Here is an 18,541-nt window from a genome sequence, read left to right on the forward strand (position 1 = left end):
AACAATTTAACAGACATTACATTGCATCACGATGTGGACACATTATCCCAGAACAGCAATAACCTCGGATTTGGTAAAAAAGCTATTAATACGTGCCACTTTTTCAGAAGCTTTCCAAAAAAACTTTAGAATATTCCAAACTTTTTGCTCCCTTTTTGAGCCTTGTATTATTTTTTAAAATCCTGCTACAAGTCGCCACCTTCATAAATAAATTCTTTTTTAAATTGTCAAAATAAATTTAAAAGTGTTCCATGTTATCTTCAAACATACTGTAACATTTCCCATTTCTTTCCCATGATCTTTGTCACTTCAATGAGAACAAAATGTGTTTTTCATATAATCATTTCTGATATTTTTGAAATATAATTTTGCTGATACTCATGTAAGCATATCTACATAATTCTCAAGTTTTTGTAATTTTTTTCTGACTGGCTTAGTACTTACTGCATCCTTAAAAAAAAACAGAAAACTTTTCAAAGTATTAGCCAGCATTAAATTACATAACGTGAAGCTACAGCTAGAAGCTGGGCAGCCTAGCAAATAGCAAATAGTGCAACAGGGGCTCATGAGCAATCTAACAATTCGTAATGCAGCCATTTGTGATTTGATCCCAGACTTTGGGATTTTAGCTGCATGCATTCCTCGTCTCCTGCTGTACAAACGATGTAAATGAAGACCACCAAACATGTGGACCGTTTTATTAAATGGGAACAATTTGCCTGGTTTCATATTGGCATCTTTTACGGCCTACAAACTCAGTTGTATTGTTTGCTGTTGCTGTTTTATGCTGACCCCATCAAGACTTGGCCATAGTCTTTGGATTTCAGCCTCCAACGGCGTCACACTACGGGAAAGTTTTTACATATTTACTCTTGAACAATAAAGCCAGTCTGTGATTTTTTTTCTTAAGATCTGCACGTACGCCGCCAGAGGCACCCGATCAATAAAAATGATTCCGTGTTTGTTTTAAACCCGATAAGGCCGTCTGTGAACTTTGGCAGAAGCGTGAAATATGAGACAGCAGTAAGTGCTCCGGTGTTTCCACATCACACAGATGGCAGGGTGGACGATGCCCCGGTCATTACAACACCGTCTGGGCACAGCGTCTGTCTGAGGCTGTGCTGGACGTCACGAAACGCTGACGGTGGGGAAGATTTACAGCCGAGATGCGACGAAATAAGCATCCACTTTGGGAAAATAATGAATTTCTGCATAGAGACGAGGAGTGCATTCACACAGCAGATAGCTGAGGAAACTGCTGTGCAGAGAAGCTGATGACTGATGTCAGGCAGCTCTCAGGTGGGTTTGAAGGACCCAAGGATAACAACATTACTGACTTATTTTTCAAGACTCCGATCAAAGTACAAAGAAAATCACTGTTCGTGGAATCGTACAGTACATCTTATCTTAGCTATTCTCTCAGAAAAGACAACAGTTCAGGAATATTTATATTTCAGCTCGGCTCATAGATGGGTCTCAGTTGACACCTGGGACATAAGGTCCAGCAGCGTAAATTAGCTGTTTTATTAGAGCTAAATAACATAAAAAATTTTATCAGTCTGTGAACTTTGGCTTTCATATGCTTTGGCATCACTCTGATGATTTCCTAATGAAACGACTGGAACACTTGATAAGACTCTTGTTAATTCAACAGTAACTCCGAGAGCCTTATTGCCCTGCAGTTTCAGGACACAGAAATCCTCAGATTTTAAGAAAAACTATTACATTATTTATTTATTGCATTATTAAAATGTCTCATTTTAAGCAGTTGTAAAGTATCAGTCATGAATTCTGTAAACATGAGATGAATGAAAATCAAAAACTGACCTAAAAAGTGAGACAGAGGCCCCTTAAATTTAACCTCGAAAGTGATCAAATATTGGATTAGACCGAATGACGGAGAGCAGCCAACTGAAATAATTCTGATCTGAAAAGATATCAGACAGTGCAGGGATGCACAGTTACATTCCCGATGTGGCAAGTTGTTTCTCAACACCCGTTTCGTGTCAAGGACAGTTTCATAGATTTCTTCCAAAGGCTGTGAATTTTTGGCCCGGTCCATTCCTGGTGTCAGTTTGGGGATGAGTTGCATCAGATGCAAAGTACAGCAGATCCTTTCGAACTTGCTTTAAATTCTCCTGAGGAGAAAGTCTGATTTAATATATGTAAAAAAATAAAAAAACAATGTCCTAAGTACCTCTTTTTAATTAGACTTTTTGTTATTTTAATAGATGGTATTTAAAATTGACTTGGCATCTTTTGCTATGTTAAACTACCTTAAGGATAATAAACTCTTCAGTCTCACAAGCTGTAGATTAGATAAGATTTCCCAGATTTGGACACATTAAGAGACTCTTTGGTCTTTAAATGCATCAAGACCTGTGAGAAGGATACACAGTTTTCAATATTTCCAGTGAATTATAATTGAGATTTAAATGTATTATTCATCAAACTCAGATCTACTCATTGTCTGCTTTCCATTGATTCATCTATGAAAGGACAAACACAAACAAATCGAAATCTAACAAAGTAAAACTGAAAACAAACAAACAAAAATAAAATCTGCACAAAAATACACAAACACACTTTAGTATACAATTAAAACATGGAAGTAAATCGTTTAAATTAGCTCAGTCATCACAGGAGACTGAACAACCAATCAGAGACGAATGGGTAATGTAAAGTTACAAAATGTTCGACAGCCATTAAAAAACAGATTCTAAGAAATGCCACGGCTCCAAGTTCAGAATAAAATCCAACCTTTACGACTGTCAGAAGGACTTTGACATACAGTGACATGCATTTAAACGACATGTCACAGGAAATAAAATAAAAAACAAGACGACTGTTTAGTGTTTCTGCTGTGATGCATCAGGAGGCTATCTCTATGAAATAAGATAGTGCTTTCACTTGACTGAAAGTCTTGGAGGAAAACTGGAGAAAAGCCAGTTCTTCTCGGTGAAAGGTCAAAGGTGTCCGAAAACATGGTTCAACTCAGAAGTGACAGTAAACACAGCAGTTTATATCTGTGATTATTATTCATGTTGCCATGTTGAATAGAGGAACTCTGGAAATGTAAACGTTTCATGTTTTTTTTTGTTTATACCATCATTATTTCATTGTTAAAAATAACAAAAACAGGGAATAAAGCTTGGCCTGTAATCTATATTAACGGTTGCACCCACATGGGCTGCTCAGCTCAGGAACCAGATGCAGATGTGTGTAGATCATCAGTGACAATTGCATAATTAAAGATTACAGAATCATTTGTTTGTAACACAGAGAGCAAAATGCACTGTAGTGTTTAGCTTATTTTTGTCTCGGCAGGCTTTTCTTTGTAATATGCGTCCAGAGCAAAGATCGATTAATTGACACCTTCCCCCAGTCCAGTCCTCCATGGCTGCCCATCCTGCAACTTTTAGATGCAACTCTGTTGAAACACAGCTGGTTCAAATGAACTGCTCATTGCCAGCCTGTTGCAGGGCTGATTGGATGCTGGTGAGGGAATTCAGACGCTCTGGAGCAGAGATGCATCTAAAAGTTGCGGGTCAGTAGCCCTCGAGGACTGGAACTTGGGGACCCCTGTGTGGACAGTCCTCAAAAGCCAATTCCCTTCCCTGCTTCCTGTTCCCGTTCCATTCAGTGCTCAAAGTAAGGCCCACTAGTGCCTGAAGAAAATCTTGAAAATTGAAACAAAGTTCAGATTTCGACTCATTTCTTTTTTCCCCAATCTGTGGTTTCTAAACTGACCAGGACTCCACCGCGCGTTAAGAACTCCCTCCACCTGACGCAGAGGTGCAGGAGGCCGGACTGTTTTCGGCCGCAGCTGAGCTGACCCACGTGACCGCCCTTCATAAATACAGAGACTCCTGGTCTCGCGGCCACTGGTCTCTGCTGCTCCGCTTTGGCAAGTGTCGCCCGCGGCGCGGCACGGCGCGCGTTCCCGCACCTCTTAAAACCCACTGGTGTAATAATAATAATAATAAAAAAATAAAATAAAAAAAAAGAAGACGCCTCGAAACAACCTCCTCCGCTCTCCGTCCCCGAATCCAATGCCCGCTCGGCTCCTGGGTCGGCTGCTGCCGGACGCGGTGACGTCAGAGGAGCTGTAGCCAGCAGACGCCTCCCGGTGAGTTTGTTCTGAGACGAGTCGACCAGCGACGTCTGAGCCATGAAGACGATCCTTGCTGCATATTCTGGAGTCCTGAAAGGTAAGACTTGATTTTTTTTTAAATTATTGATTTAATTGTATTTTTTTAAATTGCATTTTGTCACTAAAGTAGTGCTCAAAGAGATCAATTGGGATTTTTAGCATTTATTCACAAATGTTTAATTTTGAAAGGTAAATGTTTTTTTTTTACAAAGATGCTGAATTATTTGTATATTTTTGATGAAACTGTCACTTGTACGTTCATATTTTTTTATTCTGAATGTACATATGAAAGAGCAAAATTGAGCTGATTTATTACATTTTTTTAAAATAAAAGATTTATTGTTGTGCTGAATGTTTTATCTTGTCACCCAAAGTTAAACATTACTCAAGTCAAATAAAGACCTCTGTTCAGTGTTTAGTTAATTAGTTAGTTTAGTTGACTTATCTCTGCATAAAGTGGGATACAAAATGTTAAATGGTAAAGAAAAAAAGAGTGTTTCACTCACTCTGCTCTTCCTGTTTATTTATTTATTTTCTTCATGCTGTATTGGTTTTTGGAGCTTTCCATCACTCATTTTTTTAAGCAGTGTTTCCTAGAATTGGAGTGCTGGGCGGTGCCCCTTTTGTTTCAATGCCATCGTGATCCTTGTTTTTCTTTTTCTTTCCTTTTTTGTTGATGTTATCCAGCTGGAAATTCTTCTAAAATCCCAAATTTGCCATTTTGTAAGTGGGAGGGAATGTCTCTAATCCTTTGCTCAGCCAGTTAACTGCTCATGTGCTGCAACAAGTCCATACATTGTACGACCATTTCTCTGGCATCTCGAGAACTTTCAAACCTTAAGAAAGGTTTGACGGAAAATGTTTTCAGTTCAGAAACGGTAACTTGTCTAATGTGTTGCGCATGCATCTCTTGATACCCGCAGCCGACACACCCGGTCCCTCACCTCCTGCCTCTCAGTGCGACTCATCCCACTTTGATTTTGACTTTAAAATCATGAGTTCGGCAAGGAAAAATGAGCACAGAAGAAGTTAAAATTGTCCCAGAAATGATTGCCATAAGTGATAATACTATCGTTTTGAGTTGAACTAACATAAAAATAGTTGCATGATGATGATGATGCTGTTTTTTTTGCTCGAACACTAATAAACTCCAATTTTGTACAGAATACTTCACATGTATCCAAATGAAGCGCAACAACCAAAATCAATGAATGAAACAGAAACACTGGAACTGTGTTATCAAACTGAATACATGGGCACATATCATTATTTCTACAACAAGTCAGACATTCATGGTGCTGTAAAAATGTCAGTTTGAAGAATGACTGGTGCGTTCAAGTAACTTCATAAACAATTCCAACCTTCTGCTAGGCTCTGTTTGCACCACATCAGGTACAGGGTGAGATGCTCACACAAGGATGTAAATGAACATCTTGCTCATCAGCAGTAAGAGCCCCATAACAAAGCGTTGCACCTCTGCGGTTCCACCTTTTTGATTTTTTACAGATATTTGCTCGGCAATGCTTTCAGGACAGAAATGTAAACTGATTTCCACACTAGAGCCAAAATATAGATTTCCCCATTTTGTACAGGATTATGTTCATAGAACACTTTGTGTGCAGTCTGATCTATGGGAACAGCGATAAACTATTTATTTATTTACACTTATTTTAGTCCTTTACAGTGGGCACAACAGCATATAAGAAAACTCCTGATATTGTGTTATGGCTTTTTGGTTTTGGTAGACAAACCACAAATTTCCTCCCTGTACAAATGAAAGTTCAGCTCTGATGCACATTGAACCAGTGAGTCTTAAGTAGCTGCAGCATCCTGGTTTACAGGTATTTACTAACTGTGAATCCTGGAGGAAGGTTATTTTCAGCGTCCCTAGATGGGATTAGATGGCAGTGTATTCCTGGTTCTCTTCCTTCATTGGCTCTCAGCGTGACGAGCTTTAGGAGCTGTTAATGTGGCCACTTTGTCCTCGGTTCTCTCTTGCCCACTAGCCGATGCCTTCGACGGTCTGGATTCGAGGCTGCGGTCGTTTCAAATGAAACGGCTGGACACTGCTTTTTGGGAGATCATTAACTCTTTGTTTAGTTTCATGACCCGTTTGACCTCGTTTGAACTTGGGCTGATATTGACCTCACCTTGCATACGGTGTGTCCACCCAGGCACCGGCTCCAGCGTCCTCTCCTCCCTGCAGGATCTTCCGTCAGCGCTGTGGCCCTGCAGCTCCAGGATGGAAAAGCACCTGCAGGTCATCTCTGTGCTGCAGTGGGTCATCTCCTTCCTAGCCATGGGTGAGTGTTTGTGCGCGTCAGCTTATTGGCCTCAGCGTAAGGATGCACGTTTGGTAACTTCAAGCCCCTCTGCATCTAGGCATTGCCTGCACCCTGCTGTTGATCTACATGTTCTGCACCGATTGCTGGCTGATTGCTGCCCTTTACACTGCCTGGCTCATCGTTGACTGGAACACCCCAAAACAAGGTTAGAAAACAAGCGTACGCATGAGAGGATGGTGAAACCTGCTGCCTCTCCGTTGCAGAGTGCGAACCTACGTGAGGGCACGCAGGAACGTTGCTGGGTTCTCACCATGACGTCATATTAAAAAGTATGGTGACTAACTCTGTGTTACCACAGTGTTGGGTAAGCTCTTTTGTAACGAGGGGCTGAAACAAGGAGTGCCTTGTGCGTTCAATGGTTTCCCCAAAATCGTCAGGACACGGCACACTTCCGGACAGCATTGGTAGGCTTCATGAGTCAAAACTAATCCATCGACTCTCTTAGTTTCCTCTTTGCGTGTTTATAAGAGGGATACATTTCATACTCTCCTTTGTATTGTTTTATAAATAAGTCAGTGATGCTGTGAAGCACAATTCCCATCAGAAATATTTCAAAATAAAGACCTTTTTTTTTTTTAAATCTCTGAAGGACAATAAATATATCTCTCTGCAGTTCTTCATTTCACATTGTAACTCTTTTCACTCGGTTCTCAATTGGTTCAACAGTGTTTTCAGTGTGCAGCCTCCAAATATTCAACTGTAGAGAAGAAAAGCAACATTTGGCTTCGTTTTTCTTTTCTCTTTGACTCTGGTTAATCCGTTAAAAGATCAATACAAATGAGCTTGATAATTTCCACTTTGAGCAACAGTATATTTTATTAAGGGCAGTTTTGTTGACAGAGACGTCATAATCCAATTTATTTATTCTTATTTATTGTCCTATTTTGCATTTTTAAAATGTCTTCTGCTCATTAGTTACTCAGAGGGCAAACTTGCATTATTATTCCATCATCACCATATTATTTTTACAGGGTCTCAAATTGATATTATTGTATAATACAGTTTTACGGGGACAGTTTATTGTCCAGTGAAATTTAAGCCCATCTGTGAGATGCTGTTTTTACCTCTTGTAAAATAGCCCTATTCTTTTTAAAGTGATTTAATAAAGTAAGCCATTTTTGATATATTTACAAATGAGAGCAAGTTTGTTGGCGTCCCTTGTGTAAAAAGAAAAACAATTAAAAGCAGTAAAAAGGCCTTAAAATATGGCAACGTAAGGCTTGTGCAAGGATGTTAAAACCCCATATGGAACGGTAATTCCAGGAAATGCAAATATAATTTATGGGAAATATACAAACATTTCTGATCATAGAGAAAGAAAACTTATTTTGTTTAATATCACAAATAATTCTGGTAATCCGACCTGGCCTAAGAAGGTAAATGTTTGCTTTGATTTTCTGTCGCACAGTGAGAAAAATCTAAAGTATTTTGAATATCAACATGACTGGAAGTCATTATTGGTGCTAGTCTTCATTTCTTTTTGTTTAGTGAAGTCTCATTTCTCTCTCCAGGTGGCAGGAGATCTTCTTGGGTGAGGAACTGGAGAGTATGGACGTATTTCCGAGACTACTTCCCCGTCAGGGTAATTATGCCAACAACCCAGTGACTTTGAGCAAGTTTTAAATAGCAGGAGAAATGCAACCAAATAAATCGCTGAATCCTTATTTGTTCTGACAGAGTCCGCACTGTGTGACTTCCCCAGCAGTGTGCATGTCTGATATTATCCTACCGATGAGGCTTATCAGTCGTCTGCTGTAGCGGTGTCCCTTGTCCCGTCTTAATGATGGAGGGCGTATGTTGGCTTGGAGTTTGAGCCTTTGTTCTGCTTGATAGTCTTGTTGTTTCTGACCAGGGCAGGGTGTGATCACTCTCACGCTGGCAGCATGCACAGGGTGGTACAGTGGCTGCCACTGCCCGGGTCAAAGGTGAAGGCTGGAGCGTGTTTAAACAGATCAGATAATTAAAGTCAGCTGTTGATAGGCTTTTCTCTGGATCATCAGCTGCTGAAACTGAAAAATGACAGTTAATGTGATGGTTCAATTGAGTTTCTGGTTTACTGGGTCAGATGTGTAAAATATGATGTGGTGCCACTAAAGGCTGATCTAAAGCAGCCGCTGTGCTGTTTAAATCGTAAATTAATCAATGTTTTTTTGCGGGTCTTGATTGAAAAATCTCCGATAATTTCCCTCTTTCAAGAATTTGTCGGAGACTGCTAGAATAAGTGAAACCGGATCAGAATCCTTAAAAGTTCACTGAGCTTAAGTGCATCATAATTCATAATCGATTGTAATTTACTAGTATGTGAGTTCTTCTGAAAACCGAGACTGAAGAGATATTGATTATTGTCACGAAGGAGGAAGACCGTACAAGACGTTCTCGAATGCAGGGATCGCTAAAGCAGAAGCCCAAACAAAAAGACTGATTTAAGAATAAAAAAACACTTTTTGAATAAATTAGAGAATATCCATTGGCGAACAAAAACCTAGTTTTTGGTTACGTTGATGCGAGGGAGCTGAACTTTGCGAATCGTATTGATTTGTGCTGTTTGTCCTGTGCGACCGCTCGTCTTTGCCCATTTCAGATCCAGCGGGCATCCCTCATGTTTGTCTTGCGTTAGAAATATCAATATGACTGTAAGTTGCGCATTAGTCAACGGCAAGCTGAAATGCACGCTTGGCTCCTGGAAGAAAAGATAAAAAAACAGCTATGTGCTGAGGAATCAATTGGCTGAAGAGCAAGCAAGCTTTATCTGCTGTGATCAAGCCACTGTTATTTATGAGCTGGAGGCTAACCAAAGTCTGAGAATATGTTTGCGTGGAAGTGAACACATCAGAAAGTTTGGATTTGGATCAATTGCAAAGTGCCAGATTAACACTCCAAAAAGAACCAAGGAACTTTTCAGACATTGATACTCATTTGCTTCAGTCATCTGTCCAGGATGTATTGACTCACGGCGCTACATTCTTACATGCAATTTTAAATGTGATTGCCGTTTCCCAATGAAACTTTTAGCTTTGTCTTGCTACGATGAAGGCCTTGTGTACACAATAGGAGGGATCCATGTACTCTGCACTGCTGCTCGAGCACCTTCTGGCAGGGTTGTTCATATTTGCGGCTTAAGGACTAATTAAAGATCTTGAAATAGTTCAGAAAGTTAAAAGTCCAGAGTTTCCAGTCTGAGCTGGTGCATGCCATGCGCACTGGGTCAGTAATTTTATGACCACGCTTGAAGAGGGAGAGGAGAGCTCTGACTGGTTTGGGCTGATAAAGGTGTCCTAGTTTTAGTAAAACCCTGGCAGAGATCCCAGATCCCCAGTGAAGATTATTTCTAAAAACAATAACAAAACAGTCGGCGTCGTTTTGTTGTCTTAATGCCTTCCAGCACATAAAATGAAAAAAGAGAGGAAAATCACTGAAACCCAGTCAGTTATTTGTGATGGTTTTATACTATAAACTTAAGGCTGGACAATAAATCAATAACAATACATATCACAATAAACATGTGATCAATATCAACACATAATACATCTGATAGAATATTCACTGAACTCTGATTCAGGACCACGCAGCATTCTGGGAGATGTAGGCAGAAGAAAAGCCTGCCTACATCTGCCACGTTGTCTAGCCTCTCATGACAAGCTTGACAACACAGGTGGCATCAACTGAGTCACTCATTCTTGGTTACCTTGCAACAATCTGTTGAGTAACAGCAGCGGCTTCAAGTTTTTCCACTATCAAGCCTCATAACTGCTCACAAATAAACAACAATGGTGTCGAGTGAAAACCGTGGTGAAACAGAAAATGTCATACCACCAGTTTGGCAGCATTTCAGATATTTAAAACAAAAAAAACTAAGCAACAATTATCGACTATCGTCAGTGCCGACTAACATGAATCTTTTATATAGTGATAAGTTTTTCAGCCATGTCCTCCAGCCCTTTTTAAACTTTAGTTCTTCATTGTTTTATCTTTGTTTTAAGCCTCCTGTCTATATTTATCCCCAACATAACTATGTTGGGGATAAATTTATCCCCAACATGACTATGTTGGGGATAAATATACATCTGACTACATCTTTCTGTTTGCCTTGCAGCTCATTAAAACCCATGATCTGCTCCCGAACCGGAACTACATATTGGGCTACCACCCTCATGGTATCTTCTGCTTTGGTGCTTTCTGCAACTTCGGGACGGAGGCGACGGGATTCTCCAAGAAATTTCCCGGGATCAAGCCATCCCTGGCAACTCTGGCAGGAAACTTCCGCTTGCCTGTCCTTCGAGACTACTTGATGTCTGGTGGTGAGTCGCTGGAGTCGTGTTTGACGATGCTGATAAGCGTATTTGTCCGAGTGCTGACCCTCGTCCTGTTGTGCAGCTTCAACTGTCTCTGTTTACTTCGATCTGCTGATTTTACTGATTTTCATAGAGCTGTGAGTGCTCTGAGGGGGCTCTTTGTTCTATTGGCTTTATCTTTGTTCATCGATACCTTCGAGACACTTGGGTTACTTCAGGGCATGTTGTTTTGATGGAAAGGGATCTCCCACAGTTCGGTTTTTGCATGTCTTTAAGGTAAACCCTCTTTTCCATGTCAAGACGCAACAAAAATGATCTGATGTTTCCATATCTCTTCCCCATTGCAGGCATCTGCCCAGTGAACAGGCACTCCATAGACTACCTGCTCTCGTGCAACGGGACGGGGAACGCTGTGGTCATCGTTGTCGGAGGAGCAGCAGAGTCTCTGCACTGTGCGCCCGGCATGAATTCTGTCACCCTGAAGAACCGCAAAGGCTTTGTAAAGCTGGCCCTGCAGAAAGGGTGAGTGTCCGCCGCATTACCCGGACATGAACACGCCTACTCACCCGCACAAACTTCAAGGTCTCAAAATACGGGCCTCAGCCAAATCCGTCATGAAAATGTCTCTGCTGTGAACCACAGGACTGAATAAATCCGGGATGATTAACCTTAGAAAGGTTAGAAAGGCCCAGAGAGAGAGAGCCGCTACCAAATCTTTTATGAATGTGCCGCGCTGTGTTGAGCACCTCGTGGCATGGACTACCATTTCTGAAAGGTTAAACTGAGTTAACCGGTCCTGACCTGTGCTCGGCAATACATTAAGCGCCATCATTAACCGCACGGCTAAGTCATCTTGGTTTGTATCTCTAGCCCAAACATGGCAGGATTATCATATCATTGGGTGCACTTTTTCCTAAGAAGCTTAGAACATGAAGGAAAAAGACATGCAGTTATGTAGACCTCCATTCATAGCAACTAGGTTAGCATTGTAACCCCCATAAGCCAGAAGTGTGGTGTTCTGGACGTTGGAACACATTTTGTAGAAGTAGTTACATGCTTATAAAATGGGGGAAACTAGCTTGAGGACGATGTTCTTGTAAAAATAATGAAAATGTTCTCTCAGATAAAATGAAAAGGTTTAAAATACTCCAACAAAAGCTTCCCTTTCGTGCAATCTCCTTGCATAATTGTTATGCCTCGCCAGAACAAAAACGCAAGTGTTTCCCCAGAACGGACTACTGGTGCCAATGGTGTTCTTGTGCAACCTAAACTGACTTTAGGCAACTAGTAAGCTGTAAACAAAAGCATAACCCACCTTCTTTTGAATGTGTTTGTTTTGGTTGTTGTTAAACAAAAGCAGGCAACTTGGTTAAGTCGAGACGTTTAAAAATTCACACTTCCACGGATCCATCTGGTGTGATATTTTTCTGATAGAATGGTTGTACAACAATAGAAGCATAAAAACTGATAATGTAGGCTGTAAAACAACCTGGACGGTTGGGTGCAACAGATGCCGATCGGTGGGAAAGAAGCATTTATTAAATGAGTTTCTAAACCAGCATTCACTAGAAGCCACTTGAGGCGAAATATTTTTTTCGTTCCTCTGTTTGTGGTTTCTGATTCGTCTTCAAGAACAGGTTGAGTTACACTTTCTTTGTGATCGATTAGGTCCGACCTTGTTCCCGTGTACTCGTTTGGGGAGAACGACGCCTACAAGCAGGTGATTTTTGAGGAGGGGACCTGGTGGAGAGCTCTGCAGAAAAGGTTACAGAAGATGTTGGGTTTTGCCCCGTGCCTTTTCTACGGCAGCGCCTGGGGCATCGTGCCCTTCTGCAATCCTATCACCACAATAGGCAAGTTTGTCTGCATTAGATTTTGGTTATGCATTTAGATGCCCTACTTCACACCACTTGTAACTTTTTCATATTTTATCACATTGCAGCTACGAATGTTGGCTAAGGTATTATATGATAGACCAATGCAAAGTTGTCCACAAGTGTAAAGCTGAAAGAAAACTATTCATGGTGTTCAAAGGTTTTGCAACAAAAAAGAAATCTGAAAAATGTGCCGTACATTTGCGCTCAACCCCCTGAAACAATGTTTAACACAACAAAGTTTCATTACAAGTTTGTTGGAGTGTGTCTCTACCAGCTTAGCGTTTCTAGAAACTGAAATTACAAAAATACCTGAAGCTCACATTGTGTGGCGAGAGTCTGAACATTAATGTCCAAGTTTTGCCTCTGATTTTTTTTAAATTAACTGGACCTAATATTAATATGGTGTTTGACTAGGCCATTCTAGTGTATGAATTTTGCTGTTCTAATATCATTCTGGCTGTGCCATACTTTTTTTTTTTTTTTTACTTTTTGGTGCCCCATGAATTTTTAATTACTCTAATTTTTTATACTACATAAAATATATATATAAATATATACAAATACATATAAGTTGCATAAATATTTTTAGATTTTTATCAACATAAACAATACTCGAGCATTTGAAAATTATGTTATAGTACTTTTTTAAATTTTATTTTTGAGAATATGGAGCAACTGGCCAGGGGACATATTAAATCCACAATGGATTTAATATCATTGTCAAATGGATATTAATAATAATAATGATTTATAGGACTATCTACTTATTAGATAGTGGATGGGGCACCAAAACTGCCTTCAGCCCAGAGGCCCACATACTTGAAAGTCCGGCCCTGGATAATCGTTGCTGCAATTCGAATTTCCACACCACTCAAGTTTTTTAGACCGTCTTCAAGATTTCTTTGACATTGTTTCTTTCCTTCTTGTTACAGTTGGGGAGCCGATCACAGTGCCTAAAATTGAAGACCCAGAAGAGGAGATGGTGGACCTGTACCACGGAATGTACGTCAGGTCTCTCCAGTGCCTTTTTGACAAGTACAAGACCCGCTTCGGTCTGAAAGAGAGCGACATCCTGCACATCCAGTGAGAGGACGAGGAGCTCCTGTTGAACTTCGCTCCTTGCCCTGCCTCTGCGGTCTGGTTTATGTCTGGACAGTGAAACCGTACACATGTCAACGTCTGGTGGAAAACAATCAAACGGTTTGCACAGCTGTAGCTTGAGCTCAGGAAAAGAAGTTTGGTTTCAAGAGCAGAGGCCTCACTTTAGAAATGTTTTTTTTTTTTGGACTAAGTTACACCAAATACCACATCAAAAGCTGTGCCTTTTTGGAAGAAGATTTCTGATATCCACTGTCTCATCAGTGCCAACCTCCACTAGATGGAGCTGTAAAGTAATCTGGAAAACCTGCCAACGTCTTCCATGACCTGCGCATTAATATTCTACTTCTCGTACGCTTTAGAACCATAGAACATGCTAAATGCACAAACAATGCAAGTGGAAAGCACCACTGTACTAATGGGTTGACAAGCCCAAATGTTAATTGAGCCAAAGATGTGTTTTGTCCCCTCAACCCCTTCGAATGCATTGATTAGATGTACACAGAACGTGTATGTTTTCTACAGGCTCTATTGACATGGTTAATGGACAATACACATTTGCCTGTAATTGTTATTGCCATAAAGTATTAATTTTATTCAGCTGAAGGGATAAAGCCTTTTTGACTTGTTCCTTCAAGAATATCTCTCATGCACGTTTTTTTTTTTTTTTTTTAATACCATTAAAAGTTATCCTCTGGACATTGTCTTAGAAAAAATGCCTTTGATAATCAAATTCTGCCCGGGAAGTGCTTTGCTTTATGCTCTTGTTTCTCTCATTCCAGGTTTCGATTTGAGAAAGGTGGCACTCATCTATGCAATGCAAACTGAAATTTTTCTGTCCTCAACTTTCTTTTTTTTTTTTTAATTTAGAGCAGCAGTTAGAAAGATGGGAACCGTTAGAGAACTGAAAACCTGACACCCGATGTTTCCAGTATGTCGTGTGTCGCAGAACAGTAGCTTAGGTGTGATCAATGAAAAAAGGTAAATTGATATTAACTTGATTCTTGGTACATCTTTGAGTTCAGTACTTATTTGAAACGAGGTTCTGTTGAACCTTTCCAAGGAGTCAATAGCTTACCCGAAATATAACATGTTTTGGTACATCCTTCAGTTTGTTAATCTTGGAGACTTTTGTCTGTAAAGAACTTCAGTCTTAAAAACATGCCAACTTTATTTCCATGAACCTTTAAACCACTGTCATGTTTGCTTTGGGGGGTTATTTACTTACACAGGAAATGGAGGCTGGAGACGGTGCACCACTAACGATTGTCCTGTGTAAAACATTTGACGTGCTTAATTCACAGTAACGAAGATCACTGATGCCGCTCTGCTTCCTACCTGAATTTCCTGTGTGAATAGAAATCAGATGTAGTGTACATAATTGCCCAGTGCAAGCATAGCGATGGTTCAAGGGGACATGAAACTGAGCTCAAGGAAATTGCTGCTTTCTTTTGAGGTAGGTAGTTGATTTAAGAAAGCAGAAGTCTGCTTTGGTTTTTGCCCCTTGCCAGCTAGTCGTTAGCTGTAGCATTGACAACTAATCTGGACTTGTGCAAAATGTTTGCGGATGAGATTGATTTCTTACAACCTTTGAACAGAGCCTTACTTCAAATATGTGGAACTATTCCTTTAAGTTATGTCATATTTGCAGGCCTTTCTAGCCCCTTCCTCGACAGAACAGGGAATCTGATTCAGTATGGCTGCGTTTTATGAATGACTGTAGTCGGTAAGCTTGAAGAGCAGTTTCCTCTTGTCTCAACACTGTGACTTCCTAAGTGAAATCCTTGTGATAAATCTCAGAGCAATAAAAAAACAGGAGATGTCTTTATGATGATCATCTGTATTCCATTATTTAAATAAAATTTTTGTATGTTTTCAAGAGACTTGGTTGTCGTAGCCTTTTTTTTTATTTTTATTTTTTAAACATTTTCTGCCTTTTTCATTTGCACTGTTGAACATGCTATATGTAACTGAGACTCCGACATTTTGGATAATTGGAAAATCCCATTGACATGTCCAAAGTTGCTCTATGAGAAGGAACTGACACTGGTTGCCTGAATCTACACGCCTTGGTGCAAAAGTATTCATTCTGTTTCAACTTTTCAATATTTAGTCACATCACAGCTACAAACGTCAGTGTAGAAATATTTAAGTCTTTAGTTGTGCACAGCCGGTGGAGACGTCACCAGACGGCTTGCGGCTGTAATGGCAGTGAGGAGTGTTTTTTTTAAAAAAAAGATTTCATCAGATTTGTATGAAAAATGAACCCCAATTAAAATACGTTACATTCTGTGGTTGCAACAACACCAAAGTTTGAACGAAATGAATAGAAATTACTTTTGGGAAAAAGTACAGATGTTTAAATCACAGCATTTGTTTGGCAAAAAAGTACTTGACTTCTCCAAAAACAAGTCTGTTTTCATATGCATGCTTACAGAAAACAAACTAATCAGAATTCCTTTATTGTCAAGAATGCACAACAAAAATAAAATAAAAAGAATAAAAAAATCGACAGGTCAGCTAAAATCCATGTAAAACAAAGTCCTTTGCTTATTTGTAGAAAGATGTAAAGTGGTGGTGTCGCCCCCTGATGGTTGATTGGTATTATGTATGTGACTTCCTGTAGAGTATTTGAGTTTCTTATTCATATGTTGATACAAACTACACTTTTTTTCAGTGTAACATTTAACAGAAAAAATAAGATTGTATGAAACTGCATAGTCATATACAAAATGTTATCAAATATAAAATGGTCTATTCAGCCTTTTTACTGTGAAACTGCAACTTTTTATTATATTTTTTTCTTAATATCTTTCAGATAAAATAGATTTTTTTGGTACATAGTTGTATGTATCTAAAGAATGCTGAAAATATGCAAAAACTTACGTTTCTGGTAGTCTTTTACATTTCACATGCTCTTGTAAAATTGTGTCTGAATTCAGTGACTTTCTGATAGAAAAACTATGAATCCCAGCGTTTTTCTGTCACCTGCATGTCACGCTGCTCATTCAACTTCCTCATATTTCGCAGATTTGACAGATTTCCACTGACGCTAAGGCCCTTCCTGTTGACAAACAGCTCCTTCAGCCAATAGGAATGCACCTTGTCAGGAATAAGCCCCGCCCTTGCTTGACGGATGCCACTTTCAGCCAATCACGGACGGCAGTGACGTACTTCCAATTCAAAGACGGACTTCCGAAGCAAATGTAGCAGAGTAGCCCGTACTTTGTTTATGTCCCGCTGCTGGACTGACAGCTGTCGGAAAGCTTTCCGCGCATGAACACTCGTAACTGCGTGTCCGTCGTGGTTGCCCGCGACTTGGTGAAGTTTTGTTTCGAAATGCTAGGGATGGAGCGTTTTGTTGAATGAGAAGAAGACTCGCTCGATGCCGACAGGAGGATGAACTCCATCACCGGTCGGGCTCTTGCTATCCCCGCCGCCTCAGTCACCAACTCTGGAGCTTCATCCTCTCGAGCCCTACATGTGGAGCTCACGTCCCAGCAGGTAAACGCAAACTCCCCCTCTGAATATACTCTTCGGCACCGATGGGAGGTGGGTGGACCGAGCAGAACTCGGACGGAGTCATGTGTTTGTGTTCTGCTGTAGTTTTACAACAGAGGAAGCCAGGCCTGTCAGACTGACTGTGAGCTAGCCGCAGCTAGCCTCCTCCAGCTAGCTTACAGGAAATAAACTGACCTCTTCTGGGACACCGGTGTCTTTTAATCCTCTCCACCTGCATTTGAAGTATTGAAACGGGCCTCTTGCTGCTCAATTTAGGGGCGTCTTTACCGTAAAGTACTAATAAAATGCTCCAAGATTCTGTGCTTCTGAAAATGTGACAGGACTTGACGTTAAGCCCATCTGCATGTGACAACATTGCAGCTGAGGGGGGAAAGTAGCAGTGCATGTCATTGTAATGTTTGCACTGCAATTTTATTACCATTTTCTCAACTTTCTTCAGGTTTTATTTGAACTTTGCTGCTGATTTAAATCGGGAAATACATAAAAAAAGAAAAAAATCATACTCTTCCCATTCATTCATTCATTCATTGTGCCAGAGCCTCTAAAAACAACAGTGCGTCATTGTGTTAATGTAAGCCATCATTTGAAGCGTGCTCTGTACTCACTGCAGATGACTTCATTTTGGCTCGAAACAAACAGTAAGATTCAAGCGCAAACTGGCTCTATTTGTTTATCTGTTTTACTTTGTTAAACCACTTCCCTCTATCTGACTGCAATCTAAATCCTGAAGGAGTTTCTTTCACTCAATTTTCCTATAATCATGCCTCTTAAATATCATTCAACATATATCTTTTTGCATGTCAACATCCGTTACTTAGATGTGAGTTGGATTCTTTTGATACACATGTGCAGTGGTCTACAAACACTTTCACCAATACACTATGTTTTGATGCATTTTATTTTTTAGAAATCAGCTGAGCTTTAAGACGCTTCAATGGGAATCCTCTCTCAAGGAACATTAAATGGAGTCAGAAGAACTTAAGATCAATGAAAAATAAACTCTAACAGTTAGCATTTAACACTGGAACTGGGACACATTTAAAGAATCCAAAGATGAAATTAATAAAATTAAATTTGAAGTCTCTTTGTTCAAAATTGTCCTTCAAAAAAGTGCTAGTTGAAACATTTTGTCATCCAGTTTTTGATAGGAAGAGAAAAAATAAAAAATCATGCAAATAGAAAGGATTTGAATACAGTTAATTCATTTATTGTTTATCATGACAAGCCTACATACAACCCTTGCCCATTAGTTTT

General features: G+C 39.9%; 2 protein-coding genes across 2 annotated transcripts in view; both read left to right on the forward strand.

Annotated features, from left to right (window-relative positions):
• The first annotated feature begins 3,898 nt into the window (after positions 1-3,898).
• dgat2 (diacylglycerol O-acyltransferase 2) lies at positions 3,899-15,648 on the forward strand. The gene is made up of 8 exons (XM_055043943.1): positions 3,899-4,211; positions 6,328-6,456; positions 6,536-6,643; positions 8,010-8,080; positions 10,592-10,796; positions 11,138-11,312; positions 12,459-12,643; positions 13,600-15,648. The coding sequence occupies exons 1-8, from the start codon at positions 4,172-4,174 to the stop codon at positions 13,752-13,754; spliced, it is 1,068 nt and encodes a 355-aa protein (XP_054899918.1). The 5' UTR covers positions 3,899-4,171; the 3' UTR covers positions 13,755-15,648.
• Positions 15,649-16,970: 1,322 nt separating this feature from the next.
• Positions 16,971-18,541, forward strand: part of uvrag (UV radiation resistance associated gene) — a 103,352-nt gene continuing 101,781 nt past the window's right edge. Inside the window, exon 1 of the mRNA XM_055043934.1 lies at positions 16,971-17,269. Within this exon, the coding sequence (XP_054899909.1) occupies positions 17,165-17,269 (105 nt within the window). The 5' untranslated portion in view covers positions 16,971-17,164. The remainder of the gene's footprint in view (positions 17,270-18,541) is intronic.

This window comes from Poeciliopsis prolifica, unplaced genomic scaffold, assembly GCF_027474105.1.
Source record: "Poeciliopsis prolifica strain line A6 unplaced genomic scaffold, Auburn_PproV2 SCAFFOLD019, whole genome shotgun sequence".
Lineage (NCBI taxonomy): Eukaryota > Metazoa > Chordata > Actinopteri > Cyprinodontiformes > Poeciliidae > Poeciliopsis > Poeciliopsis prolifica.

What these genes read in the sequence shown, in the direction of transcription:
- dgat2 (XM_055043943.1), top strand. Translation starts at nt 4,172, where the DNA reads ATGAAGACGATCCTTGCTGCATATTCTGGAGTCCTGAAAG. An exon ending in AGACTACTTGATGTCTGGTG is followed by an intron (nt 10,797 to 11,137) that starts GTGAGTCGCTGG and finishes TCCCCATTGCAG; the next exon opens with GCATCTGCCCAGTGAACAGG. An exon ending in CAATCCTATCACCACAATAG is followed by an intron (nt 12,644 to 13,599) that starts GCAAGTTTGTCT and finishes TTCTTGTTACAG; the next exon opens with TTGGGGAGCCGATCACAGTG.